General features: G+C 39.5%; 1 protein-coding gene across 4 annotated transcripts in view; it reads left to right on the forward strand.

The window, feature by feature from the left end:
* The first annotated feature begins 238 nt into the window (after window positions 1-238).
* Window positions 239-24,966, forward strand: part of MAP7D3 (MAP7 domain containing 3) — a 35,540-nt gene continuing 10,812 nt past the window's right edge. The window contains exons 1-11 of one of the 4 annotated variants that reach the window (XM_070366079.1): window positions 283-438; window positions 5,828-5,926; window positions 6,021-6,104; window positions 7,492-7,655; window positions 10,553-10,664; window positions 11,211-11,309; window positions 15,392-15,487; window positions 20,741-20,856; window positions 20,971-21,819; window positions 22,364-22,494; window positions 22,758-22,966. In XM_070366079.1, coding sequence (XP_070222180.1) covers window positions 384-438; window positions 5,828-5,926; window positions 6,021-6,104; window positions 7,492-7,655; window positions 10,553-10,664; window positions 11,211-11,309; window positions 15,392-15,487; window positions 20,741-20,856; window positions 20,971-21,819; window positions 22,364-22,494; window positions 22,758-22,966 — 2,014 coding nt within the window. In that variant the 5' untranslated portion in view covers window positions 283-383. Of the gene's footprint in view, window positions 439-5,827; window positions 5,927-6,020; window positions 6,105-7,491; window positions 7,656-10,552; window positions 10,665-11,210; window positions 11,310-15,391; window positions 15,488-20,740; window positions 21,820-22,363; window positions 22,495-22,757; window positions 22,967-24,966 lie in introns of all 4 variants that reach the window. The other 3 variants (XM_070366080.1, XM_070366078.1, XM_070366081.1) reach the window with 3 other exon arrangements.

Raw genomic sequence — 24,966 nt, forward strand, 5'->3', positions numbered from 1 at the left:
GCACTCAAGAAGACCTCCATAAGTGAACAAACGAATGAAGGGAAGATGTTCCTGCGTTGTTAGGTAAAGTGAGGAAAAAGGAAATGTTGGATGGCCGGCTGATCATCGGCCGGCCTCCAGGACGCACGGTGAGAGGAGAGCAGGGGAAGTAGAAGAGGGTGTCTTTATTTACACCTGGTCGTCACCGCCCAGCGGCTCACAACTTGGTGCGCAGAAGGCAGCGCTGACCGGTCGCGGGTCCGAGGTGGGCGCGGCGGCCCTTTGGGCCCCGCCCCTTCCCGCCCCTCGACGACGCCACGGCTTCGGCCCCGCAGCGGCCGCGCGAGAGCCTGCGCACTGGGGCCCCAGCGCCTGTAGCGGCTCCCGGCTCGGCTGCTCCGAAGATGGCGGAGCGCGCCGGCGGCGGCACATCCTTGAGGGGACTGCGCGAACGGATGGGTGAGCGGGCCGGCGCCTCCCGGGGTTCTCGGGCCCGTGCGGGACGCGGGATTCCCGCGGCTTCGGGGATCGTCGGAGCGGGAGAACTTTACTCCGGAGTCGCCTCGCGCGCCGTCGGGTCCTCATCTCTTCCCCGCCGGAGCGCCCTGGGACGGGACGGGTTGCCGAGAGGGGACGCGGGCGGGAGGGGAGACCAGCCCAATTCCTTCAGCCCGCGGTCCAACTGCCACTGCCGACGGCCGCACCCCCTCCGGCGGGCGGGGCCCGAGGGAACTAACGGGCGCTACTGGGGCGGGAGGGCGGGAGGGCGGGCGCCTGGCACCCGGGAGCACGAGGACAACCCCGAGCCCCGCCTGCCTTTGGGGGGCGGCGGGCAGCCCTGGAGATTTCCCTGAGCCCTCGACGCTCGAGTTTTCTTCGTCTTCCACAATCGGAACCCCGGGCTCTCCGGAGGCTTGACTTCCAGCACCCTCCTGGTTAGGATCTGGTTAAGGTCCTGTGAGGAGGGGGCCGTGAGGGTCTTGATTTGAAATTTGGGATGAGACTTGTCCCCATCCCCCGCTCCTCTTGGCTTGCCTCCTGTAGCACGTGATCGCCAGGATGTCACCTTCCGTGGGACGTCTTGCAGACCCTAGGCTGAACTGAACGAAACTCAGCGCTTCTGGGTGCTTTCTTCTAAACTGGTCTCATCACCAAAGAAATTTTGATCCCAAATCGTTTTATTTTATAAAATTTGGCAGCGCATGGCTTAGCCCAGGAGACTGCTCCAGTGCTTGAGCTAGTATATGTTGCTTGTGGGAGGTTGCTTTTAGTTCTCGAGCTAGTTTCCTTCTATATGAGCTTGAGTAAAACAGTCTTATTGATTTTATTGAAGTCCTTCGGGAATTTTCCATTTGCAGTTAAGAAATTAATTTAGACTGGCTGCAATTGGAAGGGTTTATGTTACTTCAGAACGCTTTGAATTAACTGCCCAGAGACTATGTCAGCAGCAAATACACTTTCATTATGGCACAGGGGGAAAAACGCTTATGTCTTTAGTTTATTATGGTTCACCTACAGGGAGAGTTTGCAATAAATTCAGATTGTTTTATTGCTTACTGGCACCTAAAGTTCTCTGACATTGACTTATTTCACTGATTTAAACTAACCAGCATTCTGGATAACCGCCCCCCCCCCCCCCCAACGTATTTTTTATATTGAACATTGTAAAGTATTTCTAAAATTTTACATGGAACAGTTGCTTGGAATTCACAGTATTTCAAACCAAAAACTTGAAAACAAAAAAGGCTTAACCCAGAATCCTCGTTGACATCTTTGGTGCCCATTTCACATTAGGAATGAAAACATCACATATTAAAGTTTTCAGAGGATCACCTTGATTAAAAAGAACTTACTTCATGGTCACAGTATTTTCCTGAAGGGGACAAAGGGTCAATGAAATGTGCTGCCACTCTGTGGCAGTTGCTACTTTTCTCTTATACAAATAACAGTGAGTAAACTTTGTTGCTGTTTTAGGCAAAATTCCTTGAATCCCCCTTATTTTTGTTGTTCCCTGATTGCAAATTTCTTTGGTTTCTTTTTTTTTTTTCTCTTAATATTTTCTCACTCTCTTCCTGGCCTAATGACATGCAAACTTTGAGTAATAAGGCCATGAACAGAGAGCCTTGGGGCGGGTGGAACGGATCTGCAGGGAACCCCACCACTCCAAACTACTCAGCTTTGAAGAAGGGTGGATCCAGGCCTGGGCCAGCAGCTGTGTGGGAAGGCTCAGGGACTGGGTTGCTCGAAGACAGTCTGCTGCTAGATACCCCTGGCAGCCTAGCTTTGAAGACTGCATGCAGTAGGAGCTCAAGACTTGTAGCAATTTACCTCTTATTCTGTTACCCAAACAACAGTGAATAGCACTATATTCGTTAATCTGTAGCAATTTGGTTTCATGGTATGCTTGTTTCTTGCCACAACCATAGCCCTTCTTAAAATAATTTTTAAAAAACCTTTCATTCATTTTTTTTTTTGCAATCTATGCCCTTTGCTAAGTAATAGAAAATACTATTTCACTAGTTGATGTGATTTAATGTTTCCAGTTAGTACTGAAGAAAGGTCATGGAGAGGTGGGGCTATAGATTTTATGTGGAACTCTGTGATGTCAAGAGCAACAACTGTGGCAGAATTGCTAGTAAGTTTTGGGATGAATATTTATCATTGATATCTCATAAGGTTAAACATTTTGGGGTGATCGTGCTTGGGTGCAGATTTAGGAAGATTATTACCATTCTTGAAATAACTGTCTTAGAAAAACGTTCTTCCTTTCTTGCATTTTGCTTGTCCTAGTAGAGCAGAGCCCTTATGACACGGATTGTGTGTTGAGGAAGGAGGTTTAGGAGAGAAGCAGAAATTTTCTACTATGTTGAAGTCAGTAATGACCTAAAATGCTTTATGTCCAGAAGGGGCCTCAGAATTTCAATGGTATCTTTTAAAAGTCTATCAAGTGTAAACTATTCTTTAACTTTGGCGTTCTAGTGGCACCTATTTTTGGTTCATTGTATTCTGAGGCTTTTATTGGGTTAGATAGCTGGAATGATTTTTATTTTCTCCTTGTCGAAGGAGAATGGCGGAGTTCCCTGGTGGTCCAGGGGTCAGGACTCTGCTGTCACTGCTGAGGGTTCAATCCGTGGTTGGGGAACTTTGCCACAAGCCTTGAGGTGCCCCCCCAAAAAAAAAGAGAGAGAGAATCGTTTTCTTTTTGTATTGTTTTTTACACATTTTCTTCAAACTTAGGCTTTTCTTAGCCACAGCTATTTCTTTAAAAAAATAAAAGGGTAAATGCTTTATTTTAAAATAATTTCCATTGCTGTATTTCCAAAGTATGTTTTATACCAAAACCAACATATTTCATGTACTTATTGTTGAATAAGTTGTATACATTTAGATCTTAATTCCTTGTGGTATTTTAAAAAGAAGTAACCTTAGAAGTAGCTGAAGTAGGAGTATTGAACTAAGTCATATAAAGGTTGATGTGGGTTTTGTACAGTCTGGTCCTTCATAATTATGTAATATTTCAAAGTAAAGTTACAATTGAAGTAAGTTCTGGCTTTACCAGTTCCTGTCTGTGTAATCTGGGAAAATTATATTTAGCTTCAGTTTGCTCATCTGTAAAGAAAATAATATCCACTTTATAGGATTATTATGAGAATTAAATGAGGTAATCAATGAAAACAACTTCATAAATGGTGAAAGTGATATACATTATTGATTATGGCAGTTTTTTGGAAATACAGATTAAGATTCATAATTCAGTTTTAGTAATAAAATCTACATGTTTTCTTATTTAATCTCCAGGCAGAAAGTAACTTTTAACTTTAATTTGGAGTTTAGAATTAGTATAAGAACTATAGAAATACTCTATTGCACCTGTTACTTTAAAGTGAATTAAATTCCGCATTGAATGGAGTTGAATAAAATGTTCATTTTGTTAACTCCAGACATGGAGGCTTTCCCCTAGTGTCTGGACATTTTTAGAGCCTGTCCTTTTGGTGAATATATTTCTTGTCAGTAGGAATTTGGAAGTAAGGGTCTAAAAATCAGATTTGAGGGACATTTTCTGGTTGTCTAATGGTTAGGACTTGGCACTTTCACTGCCATGGCCTGGGATCAATCCCTGGTCAGAGAACTGAGATCCTGCAAACCACCCTGTGCAGCCAAAAAAAAAAAAAATTAGATTTGAATTATAACCTGTATGTGGTATGGTTCATTATTGCCACAACAACTACTTTACGTTTACTTGTGATTAATAAGATCTTTAAATGTGGTAAAAGTGTACATTTTGAGGGAACTTGTCCTTATGGCCAACTAAATTGTGCCAAAATATGGACTTTCCTTAGGACTTTTAAGCAGGAAAACTGAATATACAAAAGCAACGGTGGTTTTCTCTATGCTCACGTAGAAATGTGAGTGGAAGGGGTGGGTGTAGGATGGTTTATTTAACTTATAGACTATATAAGAATTTTCTTAGTACACCAGGACTGAAATTCAGAGAATAATTGTGGTCCACAAAATTGATAAATTACTGAAGAAGTTTATAACTGAAGAAGTCTAGAAGAGTCTAATCTTCAATTCAAATTTAGCTAGATCGTGGATTATCTGAGCTATTTGGTCTCTGGGATTAAAAAAAGTCATTTCCCCTTTTGAAACGGTGGTCTCTATGGCAGCAGTTGCGTCACTTTCAGGGTTACTCTGTAAAATGGCTCCCAGATATTTCATCAGTGGCAAGTAACATCTCAGAGTCCATTCATTCTGAGTACAACCACAGACCCTCTAGTCTCTTATTTTAACTGCCCATCTTCAACTGTTCTGCGTTTTTCTTGATATGTAGAGACCAGAACTGTATGCAGTATCACAGGGGCATGTTTCCTGTGCTTTTATACTAGGGTGGAAGAGAGTTTTCAGTGTTATTCTCCAGCTCCTTCCTGAAGATGCCTGCTACTGTGAGGCATTTTAGATACAGTCATACATGGAAAGAGTTCAGGGAATTCCCCAATAACTTGTTTTGGTATCATCCACAATTTTAGTTTTTCTTACTTTCCCTCAAATTGTGCTCCCACACTCTCATACTCTTATACTTCACCCTTATTGAAGTTTATTTACCATTTTCTACCTGTTTACGCAAGATGTATTAATATTTATTAACTTGATATTTTCCCACCTCGAAAAACACCATCCCATTGGAACTTCTTTGAGTGTTTCTCCACCTTCACTATGCATGAGAATAGAGCTTTTAGCAACTGCAAAGGCCTGGGCCCCTTTCTCAGAGAGTGGAAGTGGGGAGGGGAAAGCATTGCTAATTTTTTTTTTAAACAATTTGGGTGACTCTACGGGGGAGCCAGGGTAGATAGCCCCTAATCAAGGTAATTTATAAATGTTCTCCTTAATATTGGGCCCAATCTCTGAGGCTCTCACTGTTGACACTTTTGCTTCCAAATTCAAATCCATAAACTCCAAATCTTTTTTAAATTCGCCCAATTTATGGCGAAACATTTTTTCCGAATCCTTGCCAGCTCAGTTTTCCTAGTACTTGGTGTAATGTCTTGTCTGAGGCATTTTTGAGATCTGTTACTCATTAGCTCTTATTCATCCACCAGCTCATGCTGCTGCTTCCACTGACAACTCTGTGCACAGATAGGCTGGCATGTCTACAGTAAACAGTGTTAATTCTTTGTTGAATTGTTGAACATCATAGGTTCTCAGTATGTCTTTGCTGACCCAGAGTCATCTGTCATACCTTCTAGAAGAGATGCTATCCTTTATTCTCGAAGATACAATTTGCCACCCCTGGATTAGCTGTTTGTCTTCTTAATATTTAATCCCTTTCCTTTATCTCCCTGTATTTTAGTTGCTGCTGCTAATGCCATTGCTGAAGAAAGACGAAGTCAAGGAAGCTTTAGTTCTCTTCCGTCCCAGCCTTCAAATATAAAATCACCATTTAAGCCAGGTATAATTTCTAGAGTACTTTAATAGATCTCAAAGTGTTCTATCCTTTAAGTTTGATATCCTATTGATATCTAATTATATTCTTTTTTTTTTAGTAATAGATGGCTCTGTGCTTAAAAATGACATAAAACAAAGATTAGCAAAGGAGCGGAGAGAAGAGAAAAAAAGACAAGATGATGGTATTTTTTAAATTAATTTTTATTGGAGTATAGTTACTTTATAATGTTGCATCAGTTTATACTGTACAGCAAAATGAATCAGGATGATGGTATATTTTAGACTTTTAAAAAAATCAAAATGAATACATTTTACATTAAGGTTACATATTTTCAAAGTCATTTTACTTTTTAATCTTTTTTTAATAGTATATGTTATACAGCATGTGTTACTTTTTACTTTGTGTTATATTGGATTAAAAGCATATACTAAATGAGATGAAGAACAATATTTGGCCAAATTGTTTTGTTTTTGAAAGAGTAGTTTCTGTTAGCTTTAATTTTCTGAAAACTAAAGTATGAAAATTTCTTCAGTGTTTGTAGAAACAAGCAAAATGGGGATTTCAGTAAAAACGACTCTGAAAACAAAAATGAAGGAATTCCCTGGAGGTCCAGTGGTTAACCCTGTGCTTTCACTGCCAGAGGCCTGGGGTTCAATCCCAGATTGGGGAACCAAGATCCCACAAGCCATGGCACGGCCAAAAACATAAATGAATTTGCTAATAATCTTACCATAGATACGGTATCTTTCACTGATTGCTGTGCTTTCTCAAGTGTGACTTTGTATCAATTAAGATCTAAAAGAATCCTCCAATTAAAATAAGTAAATTTATATTTAAAAAAATAATATTCTTTTCTAAAAGAACCATAATCTTGAGAGAATGCTTTTTCAGCTATTTATTTTCCTCGTCTGGCCCTGTAAATCCACTGCAAAACTAGTGCTCACCTTCATTCAAATGGCATAGCAGTTGTCTCTGTTTTGGTGAGGAGCAGTTTCTTCCTGTAGCTCTTTAGAAGAGTATTTTTACAACTGCATGGATGCTCTTCAGGCTTTAGTGAGAGGAAATTTGAATGTAGGAAAACATCATGCTGGTCAGTAATATGGTATGTGCCTAAGCTCATGAAGGTCAAATTGGCATGCTTAATATGGTCTGTTTAGATGAGGCCTTTAAAAAGAAGTTTCGTATTAGAAGGGAAAAAGCCATATGTTCTGGCCATGTGTTTTTTAATTCTTATTTTAATGTACAGCATATTAATCTGATGGGGTTTGACTTGAGCTCAAGTCAGCAGAAACATCACATGAAAGAAAATATTTCTTTTGAATTTGGAATTTTAGTTTGGACAGGAGGAGAGTCATTTAAGCCAATTCAGTTCTCAGGAGTTAAATGAACACCCAGTGGAAATGATTCTTTCGTGGCCATCTCTGGTCATTTATATAATAAATCTTTAGTTATTAGCACAGGTTATGTTATTTTTAAGAAAGAGAATAAAATACACTAACTTTCCTTCTCTGTAATGTGGAAAACTTAAACATTTTCTTGGCTCTTACCTTGCTTTTGGAATATTTCAGCTAATAAAGAGACACAGCTACTTGAAAAAGAAAGAAAGTCTAAGATTGTATATGAAAAACAGATGGAAGAAAAACAGCGAAAGCTGAGGGAACAGAAAGAAAAGGATGAACAACGGAGAATATCTGCAGAAAAAAAGAGAAACGAAATGTTAGAGGAAGAACGGGTATGTGTTTTTTTTCTTTGTTAATCAGATGATACACTGTGTTGCCTGGTTCTGCAGTGCTTTTTTCTTAGCCCTTCTCTGCATTTATTGGAACCGACCCCGATTCTTCTGGAACTAGTACCAATTCTTCTTTGGTCTTTCCTTAAACATTAGCGGCTCTTGCCCCATCCTGATCTGAGGCCTGAGTTTAGGCTTAGTAACTGAGGTGAAGGCGAGCCTTGCGCATCCAGGGAGAGAGCCCTGTGCGCCTGCAGGATGCCTGCAGCCTGGGCTTTGCTCTGAGGCGCTCTCTCTCCTACCAAAGGTGTTGTCCCATTGCCTGGTATTCACCCACCCACTATCAGGCCCTCTCTGATAGGGCCCCCTCTGCCCCTGACGGACCACCCCCCTTCTCACCACTGCCCTCATTGTGAGAGTGGCAGAGCCCAGCTGGATCAAAGCCTTCCACTCTCCCGTGGTTCCCGGTTCCCTTTTGTTTGCTCGCTCTCCCTCTCCCTTTATTGTTCCTTTCTCTGTGTTGTGGCCTTGCTCTCTTCCTATCTGGACTCTGTTTGGGTGTCTTTGGCACTCTGTTGATACGAGTCACTACCTTTGTCCTGCCCTCTCTTTCCCTCCCTGTCCCTCTTCAGTCAGTTTGCCTTTGGCTGTTTCTCTGTGGGCATCTGATTACCTGTCTCAAATTGTAGGATTCTCTCTGACACCAAGTTTTTCTCCTGTAGGTTGTTGCACATCTTTACTATGAGTGTCCTTGGCTCCTTTGGAATTGGCATGTTCCCTCCTATTCTTCACTGCCATTCTCGCTTTCTCTGTTCCAGTGCCCCTCAAGTATCCCTGAGTGAGCCTTGGCCTGTCTCTGGCTCTTTGTCTGACTCTGGCCCTTTTCTGCCAATAGCACCCCCTTTTTCTTTTACTTTCTTTGTCTTAGCTTCTCCCTCCTTTTTGCTCCTCATCTTTGGAGTTTCTGCCATTGTTCTCTCAGTGTGTGGGTTTTTATCCTCTCTTTTTTTTTCTGTTGCTCTAATTTTAAAATATTTTTTCTTTCTTTTTCCCTTTGTTTCCATTTCTCTCCCAAGAGCCCTCTTCTCTGTGTCCTTCTCTGGTGCTCACTTTTCTTCCTAACTTTTACACACAGTTGGCCCTTGAAAATGCCTCACCCTCCCCAACTCCTTATCCCCGTCGGTGAATCTTTATTTTAGGACTATTCCTGTGGTGTTTCTTCCCTGTCCGTGGTTCACTAGCACCTTCTCTGTCTTTTCCCCCACATTCCAGTATTTAATGAATTCTCATTCAGAACTTGTATCACTCTATCTTCCTCTGTGAAATGTCTCCTTAAAATTACTTCTCTGTGGTAAAGAAGAGTAAAGGCCAGAGAGACTAAAGTTGACAAAGACAGAACCAAAGAGAGTAAAATAGAAAACTGTGCTGGGTCAGGAAAGCCCCCTGGAGGACAGAGGGAGAGCCCCAAGGACTGCAAGTAGAAAAGACCATCTTAGGAGAAGAGGAACCTGAGAGAGAACACAGGAAAGGAAGAAGCAACAAAATGGCACTGTAGACAGGGTGGGAGCCAGAGAGAGTGAGCCAGACAAGAGCCCAGAAGGCAAGGGGAAAGGTCCAAAGAGAACTGGCCCCAGAGAGCTAGTGCGGGAGAGCCCTAGACAGAGCAGGGACCGCTCATCACTGAGGAGGCTGCACATAGAAAAAGAGAATGATTCAGCAGAGCAGGAAAAAACCCCAGACTCAGTGGTGGGGAAGAGGGGCGAGTGTGAGGGGCACATGGGAAGGAGGACAGGAACTTGGACGTGAGCCGCAGATGCCAGAAGGAACCTGAAAGAGCATGGAGGGTCAGCACATTTGGAAACAGCAAAAGAGCTTAGGAGAGAGGTTTTAATAATACAAGAATATTCTGTTTTTAATCTTTATTATACTTCTGGGGTGTCTAAGTAATTTAGGACAACTTCCTTTCTGTTAGAAAATATAATTTAAAATATTGTCATTAGATAAGTTTCATTTTAAAATTGGAGTTGCTTTTCTCCTCAGAGGATATGGATGACTCCAATTTCCTAATATGTTCACCCTCTAAACTGGGAACATTGTAAGGATGATGTTGCTATGAAACAGTTGCTGTCAGGGAAGAATAGAAAACTTTCTGGCCCTGAGGTTGATTTGCTTACGTGAGTGTAGTCCATGGTATGTTACAGCACAGAGATGAGGAATAGAAAACTGCATCTCATTTCTGACAGTGGCGCTGTTTTGCCACTGTGTAGCATTTGCATTCGTAGACCTGTTATCCTGCGCGGTTTAGACTAAAGCTGAGGTCAAGACAAACATATCTCTTTTTAAAAACTTGATTAGTTAACACCAGAATTTAAGAAGTTAGAAATGTGGATATAATAGATGATCTGGCATAGTTTCATTGATGCATATTAGTTGATTTTTTATCCTGCCTCATTCTACAAAGAATTTAAGGTATATTTTTAAAACTATATACCACAACCAGATGAGAAAATAAATGTTTGAGTGAATCAAGCAGAGGGGGGAATTAAAATAAGAAAATAATAAAACATAAGGTATGATTAGCATACATCAAAGCATACTACTCAGTCCTTGTATAGTTGCTGGAATAGGCTACACCTTTATTTCTAAATTTCCTGATGATACAAGCAAAGAGGGAAGCATGGTCAGTTTCTCGATTCATATCCGTAAGATTAAAACCGACTTAGTTGGGAAAGTATGGATTCATACCTGAGATGTTTCCAATTTTAACTTTTCTCTTTTATAAAAAAAATTTTGCCTGATTAAAAAATTTAGTGGTAGGGGTATTTTATAACTGATAGATCAGAATTATACTAGTGAATATAATACATATGTAAACATTTATTGGCTTTTATTTTAAATAGGAAAAATTCAAAGCCGTCCTTCATCGTACACTGGAAAGGAGCAGCCGCGTTGACCGTCAAAAAAGATGGTCATGGGCAGGCTATACAACAGTAAATTCCCAAAATAAGACCGGTAATTAATACAACTGCTAAACTTTTAAGTTTATTCATTTTCACATGTAAATATTAGCTGTTAGTATAAGGTTGCATTTACAATGGGTTTTCAGCTTTGTCTCCTAAGTGAAAACACTGCCATGTATTCTTTGGCATGCATTTAAGTTTGTGTCGTGTGAGATTGCCAAAGAAACAGGTGAAATTTTAGAATAACTTTATTTTATATGGTATATCCAAAATCTTAACCATTTAAACTTGTAATCTGTGTTAAAGTGAATAATAATTGATAAGCTTTGCACACCTTTATCCAGTGCATATTTTAAAAATAAATTGCCCTGTTTACTAATGATGTACTATAATTTTTCCTATGTGTGGATGTAATTCTAAGCAATTGCATAAAATGTAAGTTAAATTTCCATAATTTATAAGGAATGATCGACAGTGAGCATTGTGTACCTAATTAATACATGTTTATGCTCTGTATAAGTACATCATGAGCTCATCTTGTTTCAGCTAATGATGCTTTTTTAAATATGAGTACAGTAAATCTTGTATCTTTTCTCAGTCAACAAACATTCTACATCTACTGAAAAGCTTGAGCAGGGGACTTGTGGATTACATAGACAAATGTCATCTACTGGTCTTCAAAATTCTGTTGCCAAGAGTAAGTATTTATTTCATGTATTTTACTGAATTTCAAACCAGTGAAATCAAGTCTTTATATGTATTTCTATAGTACCACTTACTCTTTAGATCATAGGACATTTAGATTTATTTTAGAAGAGCACCACGTTTCGCAGTAGAGATGGTCATTACTTTTTTGTATTTTCATCAGTATAAATCCCTGTTTCTTTAAAAAATTTTTGGCTGGGTCTTTGTTGCTTCATGGTTTTTTCTCTAGTTTCAGTGAGCAGGGGCTTCGCTCTCGTTGCAGTGCATAGGCCCCTCATTGTGGTGGCTTCCCTTGTAGAGCGTGAGCCCTAGGGCGCATGGGCTTCAGTAGCTGTGGCACATGGGCTCAGTAGTTGTAGTTCCTCAGGCTCCAGAGCACGGCTCAGTACTTGTGGCACACGTACTTAGTTGCTCCAAAGCGTGTGGGATCCTCCCAGATCAGGAATCCAACCCATGTCCTCTGCGTTGGCAGGCAGACTCTCCACCACTGTGCCACCAGAGAAGCCCCTTGTTTCTTGGTTTGTGTACTAATGGTATCAGATGGGTTTGTTGGGCTCAGGTAGCCCAACAGCTATGAAATATATTTTGACCCAGAGACATTGCCATTAAGTGACACAATAATTTATTTTAGAATTAATCCGTATTCTGTCTAACCTAAAACTGAAATCCGGTTTTCCAGAAACTAGAGTAGTCCATTCAATTTCCGTTAAGATTCATGAATATTACCTAATTTAAGAAAAATAATAGCATATATATAGCAGTGGACAGGTTAATCTGCTTCATATATATGTAAAGTTGACAAGCAAGTTACCTTCCTATTTTATAATTAAGACCCCAAGAAATTCAGTGATTTCCATTCCACCCTGCTCTTTTGTGGTTTATATTTTGGTTATCTGATCATAATTTTCTGGTCATTTGATCATAATTTTAAACTGTACATTCCACTAACAAGTCTGTGTTTTTCCTCAAAGCAAATAAAGTGGTTTTTAACTGTTAATGAGAGAGTATTTCTAAGCTCTACTTTACAACTCTTTGTAGAGGTAATGCAGCGCTCTTTAAAATAAAACTTACCTACTGCAGATACTTCAAATACATTTTGCTCCTGGTGTTTGCCCTTTTAATTAGCACTCCTTAGTTTCTTGACCAGGAATTGAACATGCACCCTTGGCAGTGAAAGCGTGGAGTTCTAACGACTGGACCACCGGGGAATTCCCTAGCATTCCTTATTTAAAAAAAAAAAAATCTTTACCTGAGTGTGTCAGTGACCATATCTGGCTTATACTACATGGTGCTTCTCACTGATAGTTGGAATGGATTAGATAACCATACCCATCAAAAAAATCCTTTTTCTTTCCAGAGAAAAAAACAGACATGATCTTTGCAGGAAAAAGACATGGTAAACATATTCCACTTCATTCTCTCAAACTTGGCTATAGAAAAGATATACAATTTTTGTACCTGGTGAATTGAAACAAAGGCATAATTTTAGTTTGAATTAAAAATGTTTCTTTTGTGTTATTAGGTGTCTGAGCATTTTTTGAGCATGCTGATTGCTCTAAAATTCCAGTGTGGAAAAAAGATTCTGGATATCATTTAAAGCATATATTTAGTTAATTGTAGCAGTGGTTAACTTAGTGGGAAAGATTTCCATTTTTGTCTAAATATATGCTGAAAAAGGATTTTTTGTTTTATTTATACTTAAATTACATCATTTGTACTTTTAGAACTCTTAAAATTTTCAACAATGAACTTGAGAGAACTTTCGTTATTTGTCAGTTTTGACGCATCTCATTTTCTCTTGTAATAAATAGTCCAGCAGAAGTTGATCCACTTTCCGTCATTAACCTTAGTATGCTTTTCCAGAGCACTTTTACATATAGCCCAGGTTCATTCATAGATTAATATGGGAAGATTTTCTCTAGCACCTTGCTTATCATATAATAAAATTAATTTATTATTCACAAAACTCAATCCTTTAGAAAAATTAGATAACATTCATTGCAATGTCATATTTGTATATTTTCATTTTATTTTAATTGTTTCACAAGTGTTGACCCTGTTTTACTATCTAATTGATTGGAGGAAGTAGCAAAGATTTCTCCACAGACATTTCTTAATTTTTATTATAGTGAGCAAACGCTAGTGTGTTTTCATTAATATGTGTATCTGCTGTATTTGTGAAACATGTAAAGAAAAGGGACAGGTGATGACTTTCAAGTTAGTAATGAGTTCAAGTGCAATGAAGAAACAATTCCAAGTAATTTTTTAAATGATATCTTTACTTGTTTTTAATCCAAGAAGGTATGTGTGGAAGATACTTTATGAAATAACTTGCTTTACAGTATATTCCTCTAAGTCACTTCAGTCATGTCCGACTCTGTGCGACCCCATAGACGGCAGCCCACGAGGCTCCCCTGTCCCTGGGGTTCTCCAGGCAAGAACACTGGAGTGGGTTGCCATTTCCTTCTCCAGTGCATGAAAGTGAAAGTGAAGTCACTGAGTCGTGTCGGACTCTTAGCGACCCCATGGACTGCGGCCCACCAGGCTCCTCCGTCCATGGGATTTTCCAGGCAAGAGTGCTGGAGTGGGGTGCCATTGCCTTCTCCATTATAGTATATTACACACTCTGAAATGATTAATGCTGTAATTAATGATTCCACGGAAAATAAAATCAATATTTTCACTGGCTTACCTTTGTAAAATCCCTTCAAACTGAAATAAAACCTGTTCAATCCAGAGAGATGAACATTTCAAACTCAAATGAATTTCATAGCTTGCTTTATATTTTCATTTTTTAAAAAATATGTTTGGCTGTGCTGGGTGTACTGTATGCAGGATCTTAATTCCCTGACTAAGGATCAAACCCGCGCCCTCTAGTGAAAATACAGCCTTAATCACCAGGGAAGTTCCTAAATAGCCTTTCTTTAAATCTCGACTGATTCAAATAATCTGTTTTTCTTCTACTCAGTGCTGACTTACCGTAAATTCACACTATTTTGTCATTTCTTGCAATGTGATAGTAAGGGATAGGTGATCTCATCACATGATCGAATTGATTACATTTCTGTGGATTGTGCTGTGCAATTACATTATCAGTTCTAGAATTTTCAAATGATGCTACATTATCAGTATTTAATCTATAGCTCCCCAAAAGAATTCTTGTTTTCTTCTTTTGGCCACTCACCTTGTGGGATCTTTGTTCCCTGACCAGGGATTGAACTCTTGGCAGTGACAGCACAGAATCCTAACTCATGAACCGCCAGGGAATTCCCCAAAGGGTTCTTTAAACAGACTTCCATCAGTATTCTGAGCCTGAATACTTAAAGTGAAATGGAAGTGTCTACACAAAAGGGATTATTTTCCCATATGACTAGTTTGGGTTGCTAACACTGTGACATCTGTGCCAAATATTAATTATCATTTTTATTTTAAAAATACTAGTTGAGAGAATTCCTTGGCAGTCTGGTGGTTAGGACTCGGTGCTTTCACCTCTTTGGCCTGGGGTTCAATCTTTGGGGAACTAAGATCCTGCAAGCCATGCAGCGCAGCCAAAAAAATAAAACTCATTAAAACTAAAGTGTATAAATTAGTTTAGTAATAGATGTCATGGACTGTGTCTAAAATTATACATTGTGTATTCCTAATTTGGGAACTTTGATATTGTCAGTCAGTATGAGACATTTTCTTTCTTTTTATTATTTCCTAGATAATTTTATTTCTCTTTGGATAACTTACTTAAAAGAGTAACCTGGTTTTAACTTTGGGCATGTAGAATCTCTTCATAATACTTGAAATTAAAAAAAATTCTTACAAGGAAGAGTAGTGAAGATAAAAAAAAATGTTTGGGAAAAAGGAGTGGCTCACTCCTGAAGGAATCTGTTTGTAAACAGCTTGTAAATAGTAATGTTCCTGGACTTCTCTGGCGGTCCACTGGTTAAGACTCCATGCTCCTAATGCAGGGGGTGCGGGTTCAATCTCTGGTTGGGGAACTAAGATCCCACATACTATGTGGCATGACCAAAAATTTTTCTTAATTTTCTTAAAAACTATGATTTCTTTGCCTTTGTTCTCCAGAAACACCAGAAAAGAGACGAAGTTCATCTTTGAATAGAAGATGTAGCAGACTGCATTCATCTACAGAAACAGAACAAGTAGAAGAAAAACGACCTGGTTAGTTATTTCTAAGTGCCAATCTTCACTGGTGGTTTAAATGTGTTATGTTTATGTCAACATTCAGCTGCTTGAGAAGCCATTCCAAAACACTGGAAGCCAAAATATCCCTTCTTTAACTAAAAAATATACTTTGGTGACATGCTTATTTGGCTGAAGCTAGAAGAATCTCTTTATTATTATTTTTTGCCTTTTCCCAAAACTGAATTTTATTGGAAGGTCTGGTTCTCATTAAGTGTCATACAACAATAAAATATGTAATTCTGCCATGAAGCAGAGAACCAGACCATAGAATGTTGGTATAGATAGATTTGTCCTGAGGCACTTCATTCCTTCAAACATTTCATTAGTTCGTATATAGAAAGTAAAGGGAAAGTGAAGTTGCTCAGTTGTGTCTGACTCTTTGCAACCCTGTGGACTGTAGCCTACCAGGCTTCTCTGTCCATGGGATTCTCCAGGCAAGAATACTGGAGTGGGTTACCATTTCCTTCTCCAGGGGATCTTCCTGACCCAGGGATCGAACCCAGGTCTCCTGCATTGGAGGCAGACGCTTTAACCTCTTAGCCACCAGGGAAGCTCTAAATTACTGGCCACATTTTGAACTTCAGAGATTTGCTGCTTCACAGCATAATCCACATCTATCCTTTGGGGGTGTTTTCACTGCTGATCATTACACACAAGATTTCAAAATTATTACTGAAGTACTTGTTTATTTAAAGTTGTTTCTGACACCTTTCCCTTAAGTTTTCCCTATTAAACATGATTGTTCCTTTTTGTTTCATAACAAACTGTTCACTTACAGAGGATTCAGGTCACATCCTATTAAAACAAATGTCACTGTGGCAGGGATCTTCATGAACTTAAAAATTGGAGCAAGCTATTTACAGCAAGATTGACTTAATTCACTCAGTCCCTGGGAGCTCGTGGCAATGAACTTGACAAATGTGACTGTCAGTGACATATACCTGGAGGAATCCATGTCAGAGTGCTTTTGTCATTTACAACTTTTTTCTCCACATGTGAGTTTCTCCATAGAGACTCCATACATTGGGTATGGTAATAGATACATTACCTGGATCCCTGCATTGGGATTATTGTGGTATGCTGGGCTTCTGCCTGTCTATTCAGGTCCTATCTTCCCTAACAGTGCAGTCCTGTCAGGTGGCAGTGTTTGGTCCTGTTATGTATGTGTGGTTCTCAACTGCCTCTGCTTTTAGGCTGGGATACTTATCATTTAGAGCAGTTCACATTGCTCTTTCTTGCTTTCTTCCTTTATTTGTGAGACCTCAAACTGAGTCCTTTCTGTTTGTTCTCATCATTTAGTTTGTTAGCTATGTACCTCTCTTTGGGAGAATACTTTAATTGGTTGCATGCTCATCCCAACAAAAGTGTCAGTAGCCAGGAACAAAGTACTGCTTCATTAGTAGTTTAATAGCAATAATCCAGGTAATAAGCATAGGATAGAGTGCCTGAAAATGTTAGCATTTGTGCTTAAAAAGTAGGTTTTATCACTTAGTTTTTTACAGAAAGGCATAAAAATAATTTGAATCAATACTTTGCAAATGAGTAAGTCTGCACAACATTTTATGTTGCATATTTATTTTACGATGGCAAACTGGGGTAGTTATCAGGGTAATTTATAGGATGAGATAAGGAGTTTCGGTGGTTGTTAAATTTTAAAACCGTGGGTTCCTTGACCTGTGCTTAAATATATCAGTATTATAAAAAGGGCTGGATTTTAGGTACATAGAAAAACCTAAATAATATCAAGAGAGAAAGCCAACCTTTTTTTCTTAAAATGTGGAAGAATAGCATTGAGTGGCTCTTTAGCTTTTAATTAAGAACATAAAGATTGTTAGTAAAATAGGGACTTCCCTGGCAGTCCAGTGTTTAAGACTTTGCCTTCCAATGCAGGGGGTCCAGGTTTGATCCCTGTTCGGGGAGCTAAAAATCCCACATGCCTTGTGGCTAAAAATTCCAAAACATAAAACAGAAGGAATATTGTAACAAATTCAGTAAAGACTTTAAACATGGTCCATGTAAAAAAAAAATGTTTAAAAGAAGATTGTTGGTAAAACAGATTTTCAGGGTTATGGGTCACATATCATGTTAAATATCCCTCTTGGTAGTAAGTCCTCAGTCATAGAGAGCTCTAATGCATTGTTCCCATTTTCTCCTTTTTCCCTCCACTTTTTCCTTTCCAGAATATATCCCGCCCCCTTTCCTTGTTTTTCGGTCAACATCCATATGATTAGTGAGCCGAAGTGCTGTCATAGACTTTGTAGCGCAGCTTTATTTCTCTTGATTCGAATTCCTGACTTTGCTTCTGCCTAGTTGTATGTGTGTCAAATTATTTTCTGCCCATCTCTCCCCAGTGTATTGTGGGGTATTCTAATTCAGTTCGGTTCAATTCAGTTGCTTACTCTGTCTGACTCTTTGCAACCCCATGAACTGCAGCACGCCAGGCTTCCCTGTCCATCACCAACTCCCAGAACTGGCTCAAACTCATGTTCATCGAGTTGGTGATGCCATCCAACTATCTCATCCTCTGTCATCCCCTTCTCCTCCTGCCTTCAGTCTTCCCCAGCATCAGGGTCTTTTGTAATGAGGCAGTTCTTTGCATCAGGTGGCCAAAGTATTGGAATTTCAGTTTTAGCATCAGTCCTTCCAATGAATATTCAGGATTGATTTCCTTTAGGATTGACTGATTTGATCTCCTTGCAGTCCAAGGGTCTCTCAAGAGTCTTCTCTGACACCACAGTTCAAAAGCATCAATTTTATTTATTTAATCGGTTGTGTGCTCATCCCAACAAAAGTGTCCTTTTTGGACATCATTCAGACTCATGCTTTCTTTATGGTCCAACTTTCACATCCATACATGACTACTAGAAAAACTGTAACTTTGACTGTATGGACTTTTATCGACAAAGTAAATGTCTCTGCTTTTTAATATGCTGTCTAGGTTTTTCATAGCTTTTCTTCCAAAGAGCAAGTGTCTTAATTTCGTGGCTTCAGTCACCATCTGCAGTGATTTTTGGAGCCCAAAGAAAAGAAGGTGTGTCACCGTTTGCATTGTTTCCCCATCTATTTGCCATGAAGTAATGGGACCTGATGCCATGATTTTTGTTTTTTGAATGTTTTAAGCCAGCATTTTCACTCTCCTCTTTCACTTTCATCCAGAAGCTCTTTAGTTCCTCTGTACTTTCTGCCATAAGGGTGGTATCATCTGCATATCTGAGGTTATTGATATTTCTCCCTGCAGTCTTAATTCCAGCTTGTGCTTCATTCAGCCTGGCCTTTAGCCTGACGTACTTTGCGTAGAAGTTAAATAAACAGGGTGACAATATACAGCCTTGATGTACTCCTTTCCCAATTTGGAACCAGTCCTTTGTTCCATGTCTGCTTCTAACTGTTGATTCTTGACCTGCATACAGGTTTCTCAGGAGGCAGGTAAGGTGGTCTGGTATTCCCATCTCTTTAAGAGTTTTCCATAGTTCGTTGTGATCCACACAGTCAAAGGTTTTAGTGTAGTCACTGAAGCAGAAGTAGGTGTTTTTTTCCTGGAATTCTCTTGCTTTTTCTGTGATCTGGTGAGTGTTGGCAGTTTGATCTCTGGTTCCTCTGCCTTTTCTAATTAGAATTCTAATTACTTTTTAAAATATGTTACTCCCATCACAAATCTCAATGGTTTGTCTTAAATTTCTTTAGCTATTAGAAATCTAGTTATTATACTTTTATTTTCTGTAGCACAAACTGTTAGCGTTAAACAAGTGATTAGGCACATACAGGTATGTAAGTAAAATGCTTTCTCTGCCAAAAGTGAGGAACTGAAAAATAGCTGAGTCTTTTTGGTATATTTACCAAGTCTTAAAAAAGCTCCCATCAAATACCTTTTTAAAAATATTTAGGGACTTCCCTGGCAGTCCAGTGGTTAGGATACTGCACTCTCTCTGCCCAGGCTGTGGGTTCGATCCATGGTCAGGGAACCAAGATCCCACAAGCTGCATGGTGAGGCCCACACACAAAAAAAGTGTATTTTAAAGTAATAAATATTTAAACCAATAAATATTTAGTGAAAAAAAATTTAATGTAATTTCCTGTTATCCCAGTACTCACTGATAACTGAATATTTGCATTTATATATTTTTAATAAAGTGCAGTCATAACCTGCTTTCGTTTAGATTCAAAATATACCATTTTCTGTGTCCAAAAATAGCATATTATTACTCTTAATGACTGCCTTAGTATAGTCCAAATTTTTTTGTGTGTGTGTGTTGACTATTTAGATTATATTTTCAGTTGTTTCAGTATTATAAACAATGCTGTATTAAGTAACAACATACATACTCATTTTTTAATTTAATTTTCTCTTAAGGATAACCTAAAAGTGAAATTGCTGGAACAAAGAATATATAGTTTTCAGAGTGGCTTTTGATACACTGTTGCCAAAATGCTTCCATGGGGCATGTGCCAATCCCCCAGCCTAGTTCCCAACATTAGTATTATCGCTTTCTTCCATCCTACTAGTACCAGATATTATAATTTTTTCCATTTCTTAAGCTAAAAATATTTAGATTGTTAAAACTGGAAGAGACCTTGGAGATCCAGCCCATTCTGATTACTGTGTGTTAGTTGCTCAGTCATGTCTGACCCTTTGCGACCCATAGACTGTAGCCCACGGGGCTCCTCTGTCCATGGGATTTTCCAGGCAAGAATACTGGAGTGGGTTGCCATTTCCTCCTCCAATTCTGATTACTGTCTTACTGCAGTTTTTAGTATGGGTGAGAAGATGCTCTTGTTTATACTCTATCTTAAAATAATCATATATAGAGGGTCTTATGTAATCACCTGTAATGGCAAAATCCCTGGCCCTGGTGACTTTGTTTAGATTACTTTTTATAAGTGTCCAAGGTTTTGTAATTGTCTATGAAAATCATTCTGAACTATAGTGTGATTAAAATAGAAATGCTTGTTGCAGACATCAGCTTTGGAGAAGCATCTTATTTTCATCTAGAGAGCTCTGTTGCTTTCACAACACTTCTCTTTTAGTGGTAGTGCCTCTGAAGTACCAACTTTGAGATGTTTCTGTCTTGTGTCTGTGATCCATTTCACTAAACATTTCTGTATGGTGTGTAATCCCTGTGATTTCCTAATAAACGACTGATTTTGTTTTTATACTGCTAATGGTACATTTCCGTCTTGTCAAATTTCTACCTATGTGGAATTTCACTCTTTGTTCTCATTTATCCACAGGCATCCACAGTGTAATCCAGTATGTAAACATCCCCCTGCTTAGGCAGAGCAGTGATGAATTGAAGAGTACCATAGTGCCTCGCCAGTCAACAGCGGTGATGCCTTTCCAGGAGAAGGTAGAAATACCTTCCAAGACTAGTGTGGGAGTGGCCCCCAAGGCAAGTGTGGAAGTGCCCCCTGAGGTGAGCGTTGAAGCACTCACCAAGGCAAGCTTGGATGAATCCCCCCAGGTGAACGTGGAAGCACCCCCTGAAGTGAGTGTGGAAGCGTTCCCAGAGGAGAGCATGAAAAAACACCCCAAGGTGAGTGTGGAAACATTCCTGGAGGCAAGCATGAAAGAACACCCTGGAGTGAATGTGGAAGCACTCGCAGAGGAGAGCATGAAAGAACACCCTAAGGTGAGAGTGGATGCACTCCTAGAGGTGAGCATGAAAGAACACCCTGCAGTGAGTGTGGAAGCACTCCCAGAGGAGAGCATGAAAGAACACCCTGAGGTGAGCGTGGAAGCACTCGTGGAGGCGAGCATGAAAGAACACCCTGCAGTGAATGTGGAAGCACTCGCGGAGGCGAGCATGAAAGAACACCCTAAGGTGAGCGTGGATTCACTCCCAGAGGTAAGCACAGAAGAACACCCCAAGGTGAGTGTGGAAGCACTACCAGAAGTGAACATGGAAGGACCCTGTGCAAATGTGGAAACATCACCTGAGACCAGTGAGGACCTATCCCTTGAAGCGCATGTGGGTCCATCCCCGGAGGTGAGCATGGACTCATCCCCAGATGTGAGTGTGAACCCATCTCCTGAAGTGAGCATGGACTCGTCCCAGGAGGTGAGCACGGAAGCATCATCTGAAGCTAGTGTGGACATATCTCCCGAGGCGAGCATGGTAACACTCCCCGAGGAGAGTGTGGAAACATCCCCTGAGGAGAGTGTAGAAGCGTTCTCAGCGGCAAGCATGGATGCACTCCCAGAGGGGAGTGTGGAGGTGCTCCCCAAGGAGACCACGAAAGGGCCTTCTGAGGCAAGTGTGGAGGCACCCCTGGAGACCTCCCCTGAGGTGACCGTGGAAATATCTTCCAAGGTAAAGTGAAAGATTCTCCACAGGTTCGACAAGTGCCTTTCATTGACAGATTTTCTGTTAAAATCTATATTTTTTGTTGTATAGATGATGATGGGTCAGATTTCACAACATGCAGCATTCTATGATAAAATATATTCACTTTAATGATTTAAAATTATCTGATACTCATTGTCTCAGAGTTTCCCCCCAAAGTTGGAATAATAGATCATTTTTAATAGAAGGGATAAAATACAGTGGTTTATATGAATTATGTTTCTAAACTCTGAAGGAATGTTTTTGAGAACTATCACAGAGGTCAATTAGGCTTTACAAATAAAATTAAGTTTTGAAGTAAAAGAATTATTTTAAATTATTTCTTTGACCTGTTTGAATTGTATAATATAAAATGTTAGTCTGGAAGAATGAATGTCTGTACCTAAGTCTCATGCATGAAAGGAGAATTGGGATTTTAGGAGCATTTTATTCAGAATTTTTTTCTTTTGAAAGGGCAGCCACAAAAGGTAATACTAGTAATTTTTTTATATGATCGTATTGATTTGTTCAGAAATCAGAAATGGACGAACAGCCCTCAAACCCTATTACCAAGAAGCGCATACCACCATCGCAGATACCGTGTTATAGATGGTCATCATCTCCTACAAGAAGGTGGCGTCCACCATCTCCCATCAGTGCTAGGTAAGTAGCTTATTTGCAGCTGTTCCTGATACATGTTTTACCAGGATAAACCTCGCATCAGTGTTTCATAAATAATGTAGTATGCATGATAATGAAAATATAAAGGGAAAAGCCTTTAAAAATTAATTTACCTTTTATCTATTATAAAGTATCGTATCATGATGTCAAGACATTATAGTGTGTGAAATGGTACAGTAAAAATCAGCACATATATATTATAAAGTCATACCAGACTTCCTCCATTAACTATTTCTTTTTCCCAGTAGGCAAATTCAAAAGAATTGCCCCCCGTCACCTTCACCCGGCACGTCAAAACAATCGACACAGTTTTGTTTTTCCTATAAAGTAATTCCTACGCAGCGTACTGTATTTGCACAAAATGCATTAGGTACTATGGGAATGAAAAGCAAAGCCGTTTCTAACACCATTAACAACTCTGAGGCTGCAAGCCAAAAGGATATGGTCTGTGAAGGTGAGTTCCTTCACTAACAAGTTCATTTCAGCCACCAGAAAATCTCAAGGTAGTCTGGGAACTGTCATTTTATTCCCCAGTTCAGAGAACTATAGGAAGCAAACTTTATTTAAAATAAAGAGCATTGCACCAGTCACACTGGCACAATGCTTGTTTTTTCTTGCTGCAACTTCTTATTTAGCCCCATTTTTGGAACTGATGTTTAGTGTGTACAGATGGGTTGGATGAATGCCATGGTCTAGATGGTCCCTGCAGTTCCTTCCAGCTCTGATAGTGGATGGCCCTTAGGTATTTTCCATCCTTGGAGACAGCACATCCAGCCGTTTGTGGCTGAGCAGGTTTCCATCAGGAGCTGTAGGGTAGTTTTTATGCATAGACCATAACATGTGTCAGGTCTGTATGTGGGTTCTAAAAAATATACTGGTTTTTTGACTATCACATGCATTCTTTTTTTTTAATTGAAGTGTAGTTGATTTAAAATTCTGTGTTACTTTATGGTAAACAGCAAAGTGATTCAGATACATATGTATAGATACTCCTTTTCATATTCTTTTCCATTATAGGTTATTATAAGATACTAAATACAATTCCCTGTGCTTATGCTCAGTCCAAATGAGGTATAAATCTTTTATTTTTCTTTTTTGGCCATGCTGCACAGCTTGGGGGGATCTTAGTTCCCCAACCAGGGAGTGAACCCAGCAGTGAAAGCAGTCAAGTAGGACCTTATTGTTTATTTTGTATGTAGTAGGGAGACGGCACTGGCACCCCGCTCCAGTACTCTTGCCTGGAAAATCCCATGGACGGAGGAACCTGGTGGGCTGCAGTCCATGCAGTCACAAAGAGTCGGACACAACTGAGCGACTTCACTTTCACTTTTCACTTTCATGCATTGGAGAAGGACATGGCAACCCACTCCAGTGTTCTTGCCTGGAGAATCCCAGGGATGGCGGAGCCTGGTGGGCTGCCGTCAGTGGAGTCGCACAGAGTCAGACATGACTGAAGTGACTTAGCAGCAGCAGCAGCAGTGTGTATCTGCTAATCCCAAACTCCTAATTTATCCCTTCCCCCTTGCCTTCCCCTTTGGTAACCATAAGTTTGTTTTCTATGTCTGGGAGTCTGTTTCTGGTTTTTTTTTTTTTTAATTGAAATATAATTGATTTATAAGAATTTTCCACAGTTTGTTGTGATCCAGAGAGTCAAAGGCTTTAGCATGGTCAATGAAGCAGAAGTAGGTGTTTTTCTGGAATTCCCTTGCTTTTTCTATAATCCTCCTGCATTACTTAATTTTAAATACACTTATGAATTTTGCTTTTTGAAGAAATTCCACAGTGAATTCTTTGTAACATAAACAGTCTTTTTATTATGATTTATTTATTCCTGATTTCTTAAAATCCTCATTTTCATATGTAGTTTATTTAAAACAAATTTGTCACATGAACTAAAATACTATGCCTCCATGTGGTCACCTTATTTTACTGATAGTCTTGCTTTCTTTGTTTATCCACAGTTAGCCACTTTATGATCAACCAAATATATTAACATACTGTTATCAACACTTAGTGAAATAATATTTATTTAATAAAAATGATGCACAATTTTCAGAATGTATGCTGGATATATTTTTGTTTAATTGACTTAAGATTTGTACACTTCAGGGAATTCCCTGGTAGTCCAGTGGAACTGGACTAGGCGCTTTCACTGCGCGGTTCATTCCCTGGTTGGGGAACTAAGGTCCCCTAAGCTGTGCACCATGGCCAAAAAAGAAAAAAAAATTTATACCTCATTTGGACTGAGCATAAGCTTATCTTCCTCCGTATTCAGTACATCTTAATTTTTTTCCATAGAGGTAATGTAGTCAGGTATCTCAAAACAGCTAAACCAAAGCAGGAACACATTATTTCTTTTGGGGACAAGTAGTTGTTAAAAGTTAACAGAATGGTACTTCTGTTGGTGGCTTGGGGTGGCCATGAGGGCATAGGAATTGGGCTTTTGAACAAAAG

Source organism: Bos mutus, chromosome X (assembly GCF_027580195.1).
Source record: "Bos mutus isolate GX-2022 chromosome X, NWIPB_WYAK_1.1, whole genome shotgun sequence".
Classification (NCBI taxonomy): Eukaryota; Metazoa; Chordata; class Mammalia; order Artiodactyla; family Bovidae; genus Bos; species Bos mutus.